Genomic DNA, 18,972 nt, shown 5'->3' on the forward strand with positions numbered 1-18,972 from the left:
GTCCTGACTTTTTATTTTTCACTCTAATGGGTCCTGCCTTTTTTTTTTTACTTTATCCTGACTTTTTTTTTACCTAAATTGTCGTCCTGACTTCTTTTTTTTGCAAGTGTCACATCCTGCCTTTTTTTTTTACTCAAAACTCCTGTCCTGCCTATTTTTTTCAAATTTCATCCTAGCCCCACCCCCCCCCCCCCCCCCCCCCCCATAAAAATTAAATGGTAGCTCCCTTATCCAGCATACTCTCATTGCCAGTGGTATGCCACATTTCCTATCCTTCATCCCAGTGGGTCACTCTAGGAGAAGTTACACAGTCATGCACCTATTGCAGTACTGAATTACTTACGTGTTGACCTCCTTACTATGCATGACATTATAGCCAATGGACGCAACGGTAGTCATTCACACTGACGATGTCATTAGTACAACAGATAGATTTGGTCTCTTTCATATTTGATCTATTTTTATATTATTATTCCAGCCAAAGGATTGACTTGTGGATATATAAAAAAAAAAACATCCTCCTGTACTATTTCAAGAGGGCTATTGTTTTGCGGGATGTATAAATACATATATAGTTGCATCCAGTTTTCAATCATGAATATTATTTTCCATGTTACACCATTGCACGTTTAACAGTCTTTACAACAAGTCTTACAGGGATCAAAATTGGCATATTAGCTTAAGCATGGACAAATTAATGCTCCTATCCATCATAATTATATATCTGTTTTAATTTGCAATAAACTTTTATTTCCCAAACTTTCATCCTGGCCTATTGATCAGGAGGGGCTGAGTGTGTATCTATTGCGCTTCCCACTAAATCGGTGGAAAAAATTTGAACGAGCCTAAAATTTATGATCTGCATCGGTATTTGAATTACAAGAGTAATTTTTTTCTCGTCCTGATTATGCATTTTGTCTGTTCGTTTGTTTTGCTAGTAAATAAACTTTCCCTTTCAACAGGTTACTTCACAATGCCCCTTTTAAAACATACACGAAGATATACCAAATTAGAACTGTGCTATTAACTTTGCTTTTGTGAGTTTATTTGAAATATACTTACAATGTTTTAAAACAGATTTTATGATAACCAAATCTTCAAAAAAAATTAATTAATGGACTTTCTCTCATATCAAGGTACCAGTCTTGTATTCCAACTCCAGTTTCCGGTGCATGTCAAAACATGGAGGGAAACAAAATAGTCCATTTTTTTTCTGAATTTTTTTCTGGACTCAATTTTTTCTGTTTGATTATAGGTTTATGCTGAATTGAAACATATATATAGATTTTAAAAAAAATCTTGCATCTTATTGGGGATATCAATCCAGGAAAGTGGAAGGATATCATGTTTACTGGAAGTGGTGCGGCCCAGTAAAAACAGCAAACAGAAAGTAGAAAAAAAATGTTTTGACTTCAGGGTTACGTAACTTTTTATTCTTCGTGGCAAGACCCACTTTTTTTTCGATTAAATCACAATTTCACATAAGTACATACAAGATATGAACATGAAAAAAAAATTCTATGTAGCATTTTATTTTTTTTTTATTTTCAAAGATCAGCTGTTTAGCATGTAAGCCTATGGAGCAGTCAATTACAAGACTGCAACCTCAATGTCTTTGCTTTGAAGCAAATAAAAGTACCAACATCATACTAACCTGGACAAAATAATATAATGGCCGCCAAGATAGATAACTCCACATCTGTCATATCTAAACTGCGTAGTTTTTGAATAGTAGTAAACATCTTATGAAAAAAGTCCCCAAATGGTCCCATTTTAAAGCATGTCTCATGGTGAACATAATATCTAAATTTATCTGCAATGAGATCATAAGAATCAACATCGGAACTGTGAGATGAAAGCACTGCGCATGTCTCCATAAAGCTCTCGCGTATTAATAGTTTTTGATTGGTTTCTTGAAGTCTCGTGAATTCTGGAATATCTTTTGCAAAGTATGTTGTAAATAGAACCATAGCTGGCAAGAATCTCGAGCACAACTTTTTAGCGTCAGAATCTGTTTGCACCGGGGTTATCTGCAAAGAAATAATAATTTGTGTTCCAAAAACAAATGTATAACCTTTTTATATCTTTTGCAATATTTAATTATAGGCATGCTACATGTATCATTGAAGAAATATTATTGGGCCACACCAATTTAATTTCTTGTTCTACGTATTTTTGGAGTCCAAAATTTGGAGCGAGCGAGCGGTTTGAAAATTTTAATAAAAATATATTTAATTTGCAAATTTTTGAGGCGAAGCTTGAAAAGTAAAGGCGAGCGATTATAATTTTTTTTTGTAAACATAAAATAGTAGGTTTTGACAATATTAAAACTTGATTTATCACTTGTACTTTGACATTTCTTTAATTTCTGAAGTATTTTTTTCCTGTTCACCAAGAAATAATTAAATCTGTTTTATGTATGTGTGACTGACAATGAGACAATTCTCCATCCAAGTCATAATCAGTTTTGGGGCAACCCTTTAATGTTATAAATATCCTTTTTACATGTTTTATGAGGGATCAATATAAGTTATTATAATATATTTGTTTGTACAAAAGGGCTCATATTTTCTCAAAGAACTATATATCTATCTGGTATTTAATGGTCAAAACATGTCCAAGAATTTTGTAATATTCCTGGAATTTAACCATGTTAAATTAACACAGTTTAATATTATTCAAAATAAGTGGACCCCTCTTTTAGAAAAAGTTGTTTACAATATGATGTAACTCTCCTCTTTTTGAGTACAAAATTCTAAGTTTTCAAAGGTTTTGTATAGAAGAACTATACAAATCCTTGGTATTTCTATTTTCTTTTCTACATCAGTAAAATGACCCCTTGTCTGAGGGAGGGTTGTTCTCAACCTGATAATAACAAACACAGGTCAAAGTACGGCCTTTTACACAGGGCTTTGATACAGACCAAACAGCAAGATGATACAGACCAAACAGCAAGCTATAAAGGACCCCAAAATTATAAGCGTACAGTAATTCGAACAGGAAAACCAACGATCTAATTTATATATCCAAACGTGAAAATACCAACATCAACAATAACTGCTGAACGACAGGCCCCTGAATCAATCAGGACAGGTGCATAAACATGCAGCGGCTATGGATAGTTTTGTTTTGCCAGCATACAATATAATTGCAGTTGAAGGCAAATCCTTCAGAAGTTCTTTGTACTTTATTCTAACAACGAACATTTTTTTTTATAGGGGATATAAGTAAGGGGGAACGAAACCAATTTTTTGTACTTTACAGGTATTTCCGCTGTTATAAATTTATATCGGATCACTCCCACTTTGGATAAATATGTTTTATGCTGAAACAAATATCCTCACAGATATTTACACAGTGTGGTGGTGGTGTGCTTTTATGTTAAAAATCGTTATATACAGGTTATACTGTGATTTTAAAAACAAATGTTGATATCTTTTTATAATATTTTAATATTTACACAAAAAAAACGATGCGGGAAATAGACATGATTATATTTCCGGATGCGGGGAGCGGGAATATAGAAATAATAAAAAAATTCTGTTTTGAAAAAAAATAGGTGCGGGCGGGTCCGTCGAACAAGGAATCAAATTGGTGTGGCCTTGGCAGTAATTTACATATAACATGGTAAGAATGATGATAAACTGCAGTGTTATATTGAACTAATCTATTTTATTTGTTATAAGAAACGAACCGTAACATTTGATACAAATTTGAGGCATTTAGCTCGACCGTTAGCTTTTCAGTATACTCGCCATATAAAAAAAACGATGAGATAGTTCATTGTCTAATTGGAAATCATACCACATCTTCTTATATCTACATATGTTTTTTTTATTCTGGCAGTATATAAGAAAGTATTAACTTTTCTCTCTTAGTCAAACAGTCTACGGTATGGGCTTTGCTCATTGTTGAAGGCCGTACGGTAACCTATAGTTGTTAATTTCTGTGTCAATTTGGTCTCCTGTGGACAATTCAATTTGTCTCATTGGCAATCATACCACATCTTTTTCTATTTATACACAAAAAAAATCATGTTCTTTGGTTTCAACTGAGATATCGACCCTAATTAGTTAGTAAGTAAACTTTAAGTATGTCAATAAATCTTACTGGAGCTGAGCTGTATTTATCGGTAAACAAATCAAACTCTTTCCGTGCTCCTCGGAAGGCCTCGTGTATACACAGAATCATTTGTTCCGTTCGGATTTGCTTCTCTACATCAGTACCTACAGCCCCCTGTGGTAATTTGAAGAAATTAAATCTTGATGGTTTATCCTTTTTCGGACACCTTCCTAATCGTACAGCTGAAACAAAGAAAAATAGCAATTAACATTATAATTAAATAAAAGTATTTCTTATGAAGAGTAATATATAATTGTCTACTGGAAGTTCAACTTTTGTAATTTCAACGTCAAAATCAAAATAAGATCCTGACAATATTCTCGGTTAAGATGATTCGAATTAAGCCGATGTCGATTTTAGTTTTCTGAACTTAATAGATTAAACACTATGCTCAAGAACATTGTACATTCGACAAAATGTTCACCCATGCTTCCGTAGCTCTTAATGTACATTTTTTCGTAGAATGGTTTACTTAGTATGAACTCGGAATTTAAAAATTCTTCGATCCGTATAGAACAACTTTCAAAGAATGTACCAATTTTGGTGTATGGCAAACCGTTGTGGAATTTTTATATCTTATGTAGTTTTGTGTAGACATAGTTTTGTTGGTCTTTTTGTGGTTTTTCGTTTGTTGCCATGACGACTTTATCAGTTCCAACTTATGATATTTTATTCTGCGCTTGATATCTTCATGATCGTCTGCCTTTTTTTATAATCTACTGTATTGCGCATGCAGTATACATGTGTACAGTCATCTGTATTGTTTTTAACTGTTGTATAGCAGACAGACTACACATATTGACATCCCCGCCTTTTTATAACGTACATTCATGTGACATTCCTGAATCTATACATCTGTGCATCCTACAGAACTGGCACCGATTCCTACTGATTCTCATGATCAGACATCGCTTTGGTGTAGAACAGGGTTTGTAGACTAGATTCTGACGAACTGAGCGACGGAAAAATCCCTACAATTAGAAAATAACCTTTTTAAGATATTATTCATAGTACTTAGTATACTATATAATTGAATTTCGTTTGCATTCTGAAAACAATTACCGTGTTTTAAGCATTCTCTGTAGTTTACCAAAAACAACATCAGAAACACTTTTTAATTTGAGTCACAAAGATCAAGACTTAATAAAAAATAGTTCAAAGTACTAGATATTACAGGTTTTCTTTCGTAATCCAAACTTTTAGTTTGCTGAATATATACATTGTAGGTAAAAACACTTTAAGTTAGTTGTGTTCCATGCATCAATTCCTAACCTAAATGTGTATGCATACCTCAAAACATTTTTGTACCTGTTTGGGTAAGCACTGGTAGAGTCAAGAACCTTCACCATAAAAGTACTATTCTATGTAAAAGTATAATAAAGAAAAAAAGTATCAACTTACATGTATCTGTTTCAATTTTTTTCTGCCAGGAAGCAAGAAACATGTAGGATGGAGAGTTGTGTTAACGGCACTCATACCACATCTTCTTATATCTATATATTTGATTTTGGCCTAATTTGAAGAAGTACATGTACTACTGTTACAATTTTTATACACACCTTGCATCCTTCACAGGAGAATACTCCATAATGGAAACCTGAAGCTTTGTCTCCACATATTTTACAAAGTATATGACCATCTGGATCTGGCTTCTTAGCTGAAACAAATATATGTTAAAATATTATCAATAACTTGTCAGTTACCGTCAAATAGGACCAGGAGCCTTTACAGAGGCGGATTTCGGGGAACAGAATGCCCGGGCGTCCCCTTTTTATTGGAAAAAATGGCTGACTATTTTATAGGGAATCACTGAAGCATGACGGGTGCGGGACCATCTAAGGCAGCCAGTGGCCCCACTTTATGAAAATGTCTGGATACGCCACTGCTTCATACAAGTTGATTTGTGTTTGGTAAGGGGGAAAGTATAACAAAAAAATAGGGGTATTCGTAAAAAAAATATAGAAAAGTTAATAATGGGGTACTTGAGATATGTGTAAAGAATATTGATAAAAATAGCACAAAAAAATAAAGAATAGACAACGAATCAAAAACAAAAGCATAAAAGAAAATAGTGATAAAAAATAAAGAATTATTATACTTGGAGAAAAATGGTCTACAATTAAAGAATTTTCAAATGAAGGCCTGTCCCAGCTCCCTCCAAAAAAAAACAAACCAATCTCAACACTCATACATGTACATGTACAATTTGACAAAAAATATTTTGGTTACAACAAGGAAGTCAATATTATTAAGTCGTAGATATAACAACCACGTTATACAGGAAGAGGTTAATATGTACAGACAAACGTAGATACAATAAGTAAGTATATTAGTCAATTTCCTTTAAAAAAATACTTTGTACTTCCTTAAACTATTATTCAATCATGGACATGTAAATAAGCATGTGCGTAATTAAAGAAATATCACTATCTTAAGGGGTTCGCAATAACAATTCGTAAAAAAGTGCTGGAATTTACTCTGAGTACAAACAAATTAATGCATGCTTAAGGTGGTACCCAACACCTTCACTACAATTAATTTGGCTCGTTTGATTTTCACAAAATTTTGACAAAGTATTTACTTTGACCCTTTGACAAAAATATAAAAAAATCCAAAAATTTGAACTAACCATTTTATCAGAAAAATTACATTGGTTATATAGCTAATTTTGGTCATTGAGAAGCTTAATATTCCCATAAAAAACACAATGTAAGTAAAACATTTAGCTGATTTTACAGAGTTATCTCCCTGTAGTGTTAGGTACCACCTTAAGTGCCAATCTGCCTAAGAATCAGGCAGTGTTGAAAACATGACAAACAAAAACCCACTCAAGTTGACATTAATTTATGTTCAAATTGTATAATGGTGCACGAATATAACATTCGTTTCCTTTTCTTGTTCTGGTAATTCAAGATATAATTTGGTTGAAATGCACTAGAAAATAATAATTAAGGGGAGCTCACTCCGTAATTTGCTATCATTCTAACCAAAAGTTATCTGGAGATTTCTCGAATTACCAGACACGCAGAAACAAAAGACCTACCATTCTAACTCAGGATGAGGATAACTTCAAAATAGGACGGTTAGGTTGGTGGGTTTTTTTCGGCCACGTTTTGAAATTTTTCTAAATTGCCTGATTCTTACAAAGACTGGCACTTAAGTTTGAAGGTCTATCATTTACTATAAGTCAATGCATTTTGGGTTTCAGAAAGATGGAATAAATAGATAAGGTGGGGGAAATGCAAAACAATATTAGTGACATTACTTTTGAAATGTTTGCATGTCGCCTCCACGTATGCGTAATTTGGGAAATAGAACTGTTCTATTATATACGAGGGTTTGGGGAGGGGGAGGGGGGAGGGGGAGGGGTCCTTCAATTGTGTATTCTTTAATTTCTGAAACCATTTTTCTCTTCTCTGGTTTTCTCTATTCTTTATATTTTTTGAACTTTTTTCTGCAAGTTTTGTCATTATTCTCTATCATGTAAAACACCGAGTCCAAGTTAGACTTTACCCCCAACTTAAATCTATTTAAATATTTTTACAAAAAAAAAATATCAAGATATTCTATACATACATGTACGCACGACTTGCATATCTTAAAATTGAATTTAATACATTATACATTTAAAATCGATTATTCGGTCACATTGACCCGAAATACAATTGTAATCAAGAAACCACAATTTTTTATAGACGACTTTATCATTGACAGAAAAATGATATTAATGCAAAATATGTTATACAGAGAAAAAAATGCACATTGATTTTAGATGTTGAGTTAATAATAAATGAGGGTCTTCATTGGGTTTTGAAGACAAGAGAATTTAAAAGGTCAAAACATGTAATGCTAAATTGCAAAAAAAGTGATCCAACACAGTAAAACATACAGAATAAAGGTCATACAAATGTTGACTTGAAAAATGAGCATTTATGAAGAATAACGAAAAGAGAAAATGGGGTGCAAAAGTGAAGAGAAAAAACACCACCAGATGGTAAAAATAATAATAAAAAAAAAGGTAATGACATTGAATATGGAAATATGAACGATGTGTATATAATAAAGAAATTTAAATTACAGAAAAAATGTCATAGTACGTGTTTTATCAATTTACGAGAATTTTACAGAATGAGCGTCTTTTTGTAAGACAGAGAAAAAATCCCCACAAAGTTAAAGAATACTGCACAAATTAATGCTTCCCTTCCAAAGATACTGAAAAAAAAAACGAATTTGTTTAAGAACACTGCAGAAATTAATGCTCCCCTTTAATGCCCTCATACATAACGATGGCATGCATTATGCATGATTGATTTAATTTATATAAACATTACAACTTTTTATCAACATATGCAGATCAGATACAGTTGACATATTTAGAAGAAATATTGATGTTGCATTGCAATCACAAATATCATATAAAATCAAAAGAAGTTCAAGGGAATTCGATATGATCTTTTAATTTTTACAATTATTATTTTATTATAATATTCATCAATACAGACGAGTGTGATAAAATGTAGGTTCTGTACATTTAGCAAAATAAATCAAAAACGATTTGAAAAGGAATTATGATATTATCTTTTTATGTTTACATCTTTTTATTTTTACAATAATGTTTGCCAATACAAACGAGTAGGATAAAATGTAGGTTCTCTACATGTACAATGTAGCATGGTATAAAAACCAAACGATTTGAAAATAATATTTCCAGCATCTAAACAAGGCACATGGCATAAAGGTGTTAGACCACAGCTTGTTGAACTCGTGTTACAGGTTAATCAATGGTTTCCAGTTGGCATAATGCATTTTATGGAGTGGAGAATTGGCGTAGTAATCTCACTCCAATAAATTCACTCCAAAAGTCATTCAAACACTCCACTCCAATGCTCCACTCCACAAAGTATAGTATGCCAATCCAATTGATTGTTAGCTTGTAGTTTGCCAAAATGTGTCGGTGTAATATAGCCATTCATTTACCCTCGGGAATTTTGGATCATTGCAGTTCTTCCCCCGCGGAAATTTGGCAATACGTATACATTTAGTCACTTTTCCCCCATGCCAATCCCCCCCCCCCCCTATTATGATAGATTTTCATTATGTTCAAGTCCAAGTGTGAGTGCTGAAAAATGTTTATTGTCAATTTACATTTAAATTACATAAATGTTCGTCAGTCTGTCTATGTGTCCCCTAGTTTGTCTTTATTTCACCAGTCTTTATTATAGTCCCCTTGTTTGTCTACATTCTCTACATTCTGGCTATGTGTCCACAAGTCTGTCTGCACGGTTACCAGTCTGTATCCATTAGTCTTTCTTCATGTTCAATAGTCTGACTTCATATTCACCGTCTTTGTGTCTTCTATTCTGTCTACATATCCACCAGTTCTTATCCCGCGTGTTCAATAATCTATCTTCATATTTACCAGTCAGTGTACATTTTTAACAGTCTGACACTCTGTGTATGTGTCTATCATTATGTCTACATTTCTACCCTTCCAGCCGGTATATACTACCATACTGTGCCTACATGTCCATCAGTCCGTCTTTATTTTTACCCGTCTGTAATTGCTTTTTTTGTGTTGTTTTGTTTGATCGTCCGAATCTTTAACATGCTGACATTTTCATACATTCTTTTTACCTGACAACTAACTACATGAAGGTGTATACTCAATACTAATATACCTTCATGCTTTGAGATGCCAAACAGTTTTCGTTGAGGTTCATTATCACCTAAGGAGCATTTTTAATATGTTTCGCCACTATTCACGTTTTTCTGACAACAGGCTAGTATGAAGAGAAAATTTGTATTTCCATGATGCAAGTAAACTAAGTTTCAAAATTAAATCTTACATATAAAATCGTTCGTAGTTATTTCGTTATTAAACAACAACTAGGTTGACATCGCTGACGTTATATTACAAGGGGGAAAACTTTGCTACTCGTGCTATTAGGGGATAAATTGGTCTGATCCTTGTCTCCCCCCCCCCCCCCCCCCCCCCCATTACACAAAGTAGGAAATAAAATTGAGAATGGAAATGGGGAATGTGTCAAAGAGACAACAGCCCGACCATAGAAAAAAACAACAACAGAAGGTCACCAACAGGTCTTCAATGTAGCGAGAAATTCCCGCACCCGGAGGCGTCCTTCAGCTGGCCCCTAAACAATTATATACTAGTTCAGTGATAATGAACGCCATACTAATGTCCAAATTGTACACAAGAAACTAAAATTAAAATAATACAAGACTAACAAAGGCCAGAGGCTCCTGACTTGGGAGAGGCGCAAAAATGCGGCGGGGTTAAACATGTTTGTGAGATCTCAACCCTCCCCCTATACCTCTAGCCAATGTAGAAAAGTAAACGCATAACAATACGCACATTAAAATTCAGGTTGAATCAATCCAGTCCCCCCGGAAAAAAAGGAATGGGGGTTGAATGGCTATAGGACACCGGTCTTGTTTTAGAACCTACGTAAAGAGTCTAGAACTCCCACTTGATACGACATAATACATATAGTGATTGTGTTTCTTAGATATACAATGATTTCCTTGATATAGGGATACTGCTGACGAGGAATATATTGAACCAAGGACTTCCTTTTATGATTTCTAGATCATACTTTTAATAATTTAATAACCAGGACGCCTACATGATTTACTGGTGTCAACGTGATGATCGTAACTCCAATTGTAGTGTTTCGAGTCATGTTCGTAAATCCATATCTTTGTAGTCTTCCTGTGTTTGCGTAACTTCCAACTGCAATTCAACAGCAATTTCACATAGCCTAACCAGCTGCTGCTTCCGATAAAGACTACATGTTATTCCTCGTTTTGTAAGGAATGTCTTGAGATCCGATACGTGCATTCTTTCGAACTGGGAAATATTATTATCCATTGCAGCCGACATTATTGACATTGCCAACGAAAAACCGGAAGTAACGCTGTGGAATTTTTCTACGTCAGCTATGCTTATCACACCTCCACATACGAGAGGTCGACGAACCCGAAACACTACTATTACGATCATCCCAATATGGTGGACAAATATTTCAATGGCAATACTTATAAAGATGTTTCTTGACATAATACAAATCTGAACATAAGCTGTTAAAGTGGGGAAATTTGCCTTCTAAAATTTAACTAATTTTGTGTCCGCCATATTGGGATGATCGAAATTGCAGTTACGATGATCACGTTGACATCAGTGATGAATTAGTTTACTGTGCGTCACATATTGCTATGAAATATGTAATACTTTTTGTAGCCACAATCTTGACCTCTTTTCGGCGAATAAGAAAACACCTAATAGATGTATTTGAAACGGATTAGAATAACTATATTTTTGCTGGTTGACTAATCTTTGTCACAGTACGTTAATCAAACCATAAAATCTATTTAAAAAAGAATAGTTATTTTCTATCAATTAATCTTGATTTACTATTCAAGAATATACAACTAACCTATCATTTTATTGCTCAGAGTTAATTCATACACTTTCCAAATTTACTTCTTTATATTCTATACATGAAATATTAAGCAGTGGCGGATCAAGAATTTATACGGGGGAAAGGGAGGGGGCTCGGACTACCTAAGAGGACTCTCAGTCTAGTGGTGCTCTTTATAATCAACCATTTTTTTTACCAGGCACCCCCTTATTCCAACTCTGTTCTCAGCGTCTGTGTGAGTAGGGAGATGAAATAACATGTTTAAAAATTAAAAAAAAAAGATAAGTAGACTTTTAATCTTAAAATGTCTAATATCATTTATATCGAAAACAAGATCATTCCTCTAGCATACATTACATGTACCGTACATTAATTAACCTAAATACTGTCTAGCTGCACATATAAATACCTAGGTAAATTCCGTGCTACGTATGCAGCTAGTCAAGGCCTTACTACACAGTAGTTCATTGACACTATGACATTTATGCACCAGCGAGGATTTTAAAAGGTTACCTTACATCTGTTTTCAGCGAGATTAATATTTTACCATCATTTCACACATGATTGGTCAAATTTCTTACAGGGGGAAACTTAAGTTGTATGTATTCTGTGCATTGCACATTGTATTGAAAATTACTAATAATTTAAAGGTACACTTAAATGAATACACATACATAAAAAGGGGGATGTTGCGGGTCTGGTCGGACCACGCAACCTGCGACCAGTGCTATAAACAAGGAAGACCGTGTATTAATTCAAATTAGTGGGATATTCAATTTATATATAGCAGGAATTAGTTTAAACATATTTATTTAAAATGGATTGGGAAACAAGTTTTGCAACATATTAATCCCTTTCCACTTTGCGGGTGCGAGTGCTGCCTTATGGCGGCATTAGCCTGCTCGTCTTCGAAATCTACAAGTGTGTCTTTAACGTGCAAGAGATATGTCTCTCTCTTAACACGGGCCAGCCATTTATAGTCCCCTTCCGACGGACTATCATCGTTTAGAGCAGGAATTACACCCAATTATCTTAGTTAATGGACCATTATTTAAGTATACATTTTTTTTTTGTGATATCAAATAAAAAAAATAAGTTTTAAATTTCAACCCAGATAATATCAAGAAATTTTATATATTGGTGCTATTTGTAAATTAAATGCTTTTTTTAGAACGTTCTCGTCAAGTTTAAGTTCCCAATGTTCACTGACACATGTCAATGCATATCAACATGTTATGTACATGTCATTGCACTTATACAACAAGTGATTAAACCTTCTTCCGAATTCTACCCAATGGCATATTTTGGCATACTTGTAGAGTTTCTTGTTCACACGAATTGCTGACGGACAAAGTGAGACTCAAGGCTTTCATGTTCTCTAAGCAGGACATCAACCATCCAGATCAATGAATGATGTAATATTTATAAGGTTACTAACCTTGGACTTTACTGGCATTAGACGGATACTTGAATCATGAGTGGCAATATACATTGTATGTGTATGTTAACTAACCCCTCGTTTATGTAGTAGCTCTAAGACGGTTGCCATGAATACAATGGCGATTTCAACATTAACCGAGCTTTCTTCTATGTTCGTGTTTGTTGACGGTTGTCATGAGTTACACTTTATTAGTTACATATAGTTGACCTGTTTTATGTTAATTCGCCTTTTCAAAATCTAAGGGACTATTGATACAATATATAAGTTAACTGACCTTTTTTTGATGTTATTGTTGTGAGACGGTTGCCACATCTTGGAATGTTACTGGGGTACAATGGTAAAGCTATACTTGGTAGAATAACACCGGTAATTGAACAGTCGAAATCTGTTGGCGAGCCGACAGTAGACGGGGAGGATACATCATCATCCTCGTCCTCGTCCTCTACGTCGCTTATGCTGACTGTATTTTCAGATCCATTACTTTGCTCATTTATAACATTGTCTCTTTCAATTGGTTCTTTTTTAATTGCTATTTTTGGATTGATAAATTCACAACATGTTGCAATAGGGTCCGGCTCTTCTTTGATGGTCACTGTAGGGATGACCTCACACATATTGTTCGGAATCTAAAAGTTGAGAAAGACAAAGTTATTTGTGAGTCAGCAGTAAATCCTGTGGTATTTAATAAACTTATCATAGACACAAGAATTGAAATTTTGTATTTTCGCCAGATGCGCGTTTCACCTACAAAAGACTCAGCAGTTTAATACACTCGGATCCAGAAAAGTTTTAAATGCCGAATATAGTCAAAAGTTGAATAGCATTAGAACAAAAATTCCTAATAAAATTTCCAAATACAGCTAAGGTTATCTATTCCTAAGAAAGCCTTAGTATTTCAAAAATTAAAAGTTTTGTACCCTTAATTCATATTGTAAAGTAGATGTATATATGATGTTTTTCACCTTTCTTTTAAAATAGTTAATTACATTTAACAGTACAACATTAAGGTATCAAAAACAGATCGACCTATATTTTCATTTTAAACAGGTTCAATTTCTGTCTAACTACATCTGTACTAAAAAGATAGTCAAATTATTTCTTTAAATAACCATGTAGGTTATATAAAGATTTGTTTACCTTTTTGATAAACATACATTACAATACGATCATCCACATATTAAAAAGTTCGACGCAGTATGACAAAAAAACGCTTTTCATTTCAACTCAAATTCGCCATCGTTTTTTTAGGATAACTATGATTGTATGTAGTGGTAATTTATAGTTCTTACAAGATACAATTTTAAGACAAACATGGTTATTCTTTATATAACTATAAAGCTGCGAAAGGTTACTCTGACCCCTTGTTTGTGTGCTAGTGTGAAAAATACTGACATTCACCCCCGCAAAAAAGTAAACCATAAAGCTGCGAAAGGTTACTCTCACCCATTGTTTGTGCTAGTGTGAAAAAAAAACTGACGATCGTTCCCGCAAAAGATGTATTGTCGATTCGATACATCAACAGTTATTTATCAAATAAATCCAAAGTGCAAAGCGTGGTCAGCATTGGCTTAGCTGGGTCAATTTTTACGTGTACGCCCGAACCTTGGCGAGGGATATGAGGGGTGCCAAGCGCTCAATGTTAAAGCACCTGCTGGTAGTGGGTTCGAAAGGGACAAAGCCCCCTAAGCTATCGAGAATGAGATACTGTAATGATTCCTGTCAGTAAAAAATCATTGATAGCAACATACTTTTGAATCTAAATGGTTTGTTTGTTTTGGTTAAATTTTGTAATATGTAACTTATTCATCTTGTTAAACTGGAAGCTAGCCTAATGGTCATTGGTTTTGGAGAAAACGTCCAAACCAATATTACTTTTAAATAAGTTTAAATGGTGCCGTGAATTCACAAAAGCACCTTTTAATAAACACGAAAGAAATATTTCTAAGAGGTGCAATATAAAAAAATTCTGGAACACCTAGGATTTCTTCCCACAAAAAATGAATCGATATATCGTTTCTTTAAAGGGATTTAAAAACATCTAAAATTTTCTTTTGATATTTTTTTCTTGATCTGGAATATTTCACGACAATCTATGAAGGTTTATTAATTGAGCATGTAAAAACAATTAACTGCGTAAAGAAGAGTCCGGCTATCCGGCTGTCTATCAGAAAAGTTCTGTCCAACTTTCGTAAAATTTCACGGAGAGTCATTCAACAGACTTTATCCACATTCGGAACCTAAATGTTGACGCCGCTTTGTCTCGTTTTTGGGACATAAATCACTGGCTCGACAAAAATACAAATAGCATATCGAATCTGAGCAGATAGTGAATTGCTTTAAATATAAGAAAAGTACGTAGAATTCATAGTAGATTCAGACTTTTACAAAAGATTCGAACAAATATATTAAATGATCTATTTGAGTAACTTTAGTCCCTTTTTATTCAAAATTACAATCCATTGAAAAAAAAGAAGCACAAGGTTGATGTGCTTTTGACCAGTTTTTCTTGTTCTATGTCGAATATTTGTTTTATTTTCAAAATTCAAGTGTACGCCCGGGCGTTTTGACGTAAACTTAGCTACACGTTCATGGTGGTCAGTAATCGACACGGAACAAGTGTTTCGTAATAACGATGCAACGTGATACATGTAAGATCATGTAATATAAGATAAAATTATGATTGATGTCACGACAATCAACTGCTTAAAGAACATCTCTGACAATATCATGTCCAAAAGTCAGGAAATAATTACACAAAAAGTATAGGAAGAATTGGAGGGGAATAAACTATGATCCTGTTTCAAAGGAAACAGAGATCAAAGTGAAATTGACAAAAAAGAACGTAGTAGTAATTCATTGATATTTAATGCCATGCACTTGTTAGCTATTTCGTGGGCGGTCAATTTGTATTGGAGAGAAACACCGATCTTCGTTAGGAAAACGAACTTAAAATTCTAATCAATTAAGATTGAAGTCGAGCGCATGCGGGATTCGAACCAACGTTCAACCTCGATGTTGACAATATCTAACAAGACCCCTTTAAGCGCTCAAAGCAAGGCAAAAAAGTTATCAAAGGTCATGAGCTCAAGCAAGTATTCCAAGATTGCAAATTAATTCAATAACATGTATTTATTCAAAATATTCATTGTTTTTAAGTACAAATGTTTTTGTATATTTCTAACTGCTTCCTCTGACAGTTAGTATATGATTGGAGGGTTCTTCATTAATTCATATCTGATTTAAATATGCTATAGACAAAATTTCACATAATGTTTCATTACATATACGAAAATAAACATCACTGCAAGTTAACCAATCAAATTTTCAAACATTTTCTTCCTGTGAACAAGCTTTAGATTAGACCAAAGATATATGCCCGTGACTTAGATTTATTTTTACAACTATCAAATTCAAGGGAACATTTTTGTCGACATTTTTCGTAATGAAACCGGATGTGACGTATTATGATTTAGTGGTATTGCCCTTATAAGGTTGATGTTTTTTGTCGATTGCAACAAGAACATTTTGCGCAATATTCAATATTAAACAAATACAGAGTTCCACAGCAAGCTGTCAGCTCTTATGATATTGTTAATTGTTAAGGTACAGTGGCAAATATCCAAAAGTGATAAAGTAAATCTTCACCGCACCAAGCCTTATTATAGAGTAAATGTATTGTAGAAATTGTTCGTCTTAAACCCATACATTACTACAATCCTTATACATAATAACTAACAATGTTAGCCTGTTAGATATACCAAGAACTTATTTATCATTAATTACTACATACTAACTAAGTATATTGACCTATGTTCAGCATACCACGAACTATTTTGTCAAAAATTACTACATTTTTACTAACAAGGTTGACTTATGTTAAATAAACCACGAACACTGTACTTTTATTATTATCTCTCCTAATAAAAGCACATATTTGCATTTAATGAAAAGCTAACTTAAACCTTATCTAATTCTGTTTCTATATTAAACCACCAACTTTTATAGAACATAACGCAGACATTCTGTGATACTAATGTACAATGTAAAAGCAAATTACATAGTATATGATATTATATTAATCGTATATCAAGACTATATATAGACTTTTATTTATGCAGTGTCTAGATCAGGTTTCTTAATTAGTATAATTTGTCTGAAATTCGGATGGCGTAGGTTTTGAATGTTTGTTCTGCAGTATTACTCAGTGCTAAATTTGATATGGTTAAAACTGTTTACCCATATACCCCAGATTATGGAAACATTTTTAGTTAAATTGATAGAAAAACTCGATACTTTATACAAACAGATGGCGTTATTACATGTACATACAAGTTTTCTGCATAAAGTTATGTAACAAAATATATCAGTTTTAATTGACACATTATTTACTTAAATATTATATAGAAATTTATTGTGTTACGAGCGAAAGGTTAAGAGAGACGAGAGATTCCACAGTAACATTCATACTCTTAATACAAAAAAGATGTGGTATGAATTCCAATTAGATAACTCTCCACCAGAAACCAAATGACACAGAAATTAACAACAGTTACTATATGTCACCGTACGGCCTTCAACAATGAGTAAAGCCAATACCGTATAGTCAGCTATAAAAGGTTCCGAAATGATAAATGTAAAACAATTGAAGTGTCAATTCAAACTTAAGTGGAAAACAAACTGTCACACGACGAGGTCCAAAAAAGAAAAAAAAAAGAAAAACCGACAAACAACCGTACACAAAACACAGCATAGCAAACTAAAACATGAGCCACATCAAAACTAGAGATTACTTTTATTCGAACAGCAGGGGCGGATCCAGCCATTTTAAAAAGGAGGGTTCCTAACCCAGGACAAAGGGGGGGGGGGGGGTTCCAATTACATGTCCCCATTCAAATGCATTGATCGTCCAAAAAAAAGGAGGGCTTCCAACCCCCGGAACCCCCCCTCTGGATCCTCGCCTGAACAGGTTTCCTAATTGTGTTAAAAACTGTATGAATATGAAGCATATAGGTCAGAGGCAATTTCTAGTACTCTGACATTTATAAACTTTTTGCAACTGACGTATTATCACTCCTGTTTAAAGTCTAGTTAATATACAGCAATATTCAGAAAATGAACATGACATTGTGATATAGACTTAGATATAACCTTGCGTTGTACAAGACCGACAGCACAAGATAACAATTACTACGAAAAATGTTCCCCTACAAGATAACAGTAACCATGCAGGAGACTATTAGTTACACAGTGTGCAATTGTCCTAATACGAGAATTTATCGGGTCAATAAAGTTCATATCGGGTGAAAACATTAGGACTATAAAGCAACTGATTTTTTTTTCTTAGGTCAATGGTATAAGGGAGATAATTCCAATTGACGTCATAAAGAAGGGAGATAATTCCAATTGACGTCATAAAGAAGGGAGATAATTCCAATTGACGTGATAAAAAATTGTACTGAAATTTATTAAGACAATATCAGCCAATCAAATACTCCCAAATGACGCGTGCTAAACGGAGAAGCAGCAAATGGCAAATATCAAATCTTTGGTTTTACCCGGGAGAGTCTCAAATCCTCGAACATATGCATTTGATGCAAACACTACATGTTTATCACATTTCAAACTAAGCTGTCACCATGATCAAAAGCTAAATTACTAATTTAAAAACAAAACATATTTGGAAACGGAGTAGTTCAGTATGATTCAAAAACAAATACTCATACCTGAATCTAGTACGATCCAAAACAAATATCTATACTTTAGTTAATTACGATCCAAAACAAATTATCATACTTGAATTGAAATGATTCAAAACAAATAATCATACTTGAATCCAAATAATTCAATACAAATTATCGTACTTATCATGATTAACATTTCAAGTATGACCCAAAACAAATAATCAAACTTGCATTACTTACTACCCGTAACAAGCTCGAGCTGTGCTGTAACGGATACATAACTGAAGAA

At 33.7% G+C, this 18,972-nt stretch overlaps 1 protein-coding gene across 4 annotated transcripts in view; it reads right to left on the reverse strand.

The window, feature by feature from the left end:
- LOC139504526 (ecdysone-inducible protein E75-like) overlaps positions 1-18,972 on the reverse strand; it is a 61,979-nt gene that overhangs the window by 4,484 nt on the left and 38,523 nt on the right. For all 4 annotated transcript variants that reach the window (XM_071294630.1, XM_071294632.1, XM_071294629.1 and 1 more), the window contains 5 exons: positions 13,277-13,628; positions 5,682-5,779; positions 4,949-5,093; positions 4,111-4,304; positions 1,655-2,030 (listed from right to left, as the gene is read on the reverse strand). In XM_071294630.1, coding sequence (XP_071150731.1) covers positions 1,655-2,030; positions 4,111-4,304; positions 4,949-5,093; positions 5,682-5,779; positions 13,277-13,616 — 1,153 coding nt within the window. In that variant the 5' untranslated portion in view covers positions 13,617-13,628. The remainder of the gene's footprint in view (positions 1-1,654; positions 2,031-4,110; positions 4,305-4,948; positions 5,094-5,681; positions 5,780-13,276; positions 13,629-18,972) is intronic.

Source organism: Mytilus edulis, chromosome 14 (genome assembly GCF_963676685.1).
Source record: "Mytilus edulis chromosome 14, xbMytEdul2.2, whole genome shotgun sequence".
Classification (NCBI taxonomy): domain Eukaryota; kingdom Metazoa; phylum Mollusca; class Bivalvia; order Mytilida; family Mytilidae; genus Mytilus; species Mytilus edulis.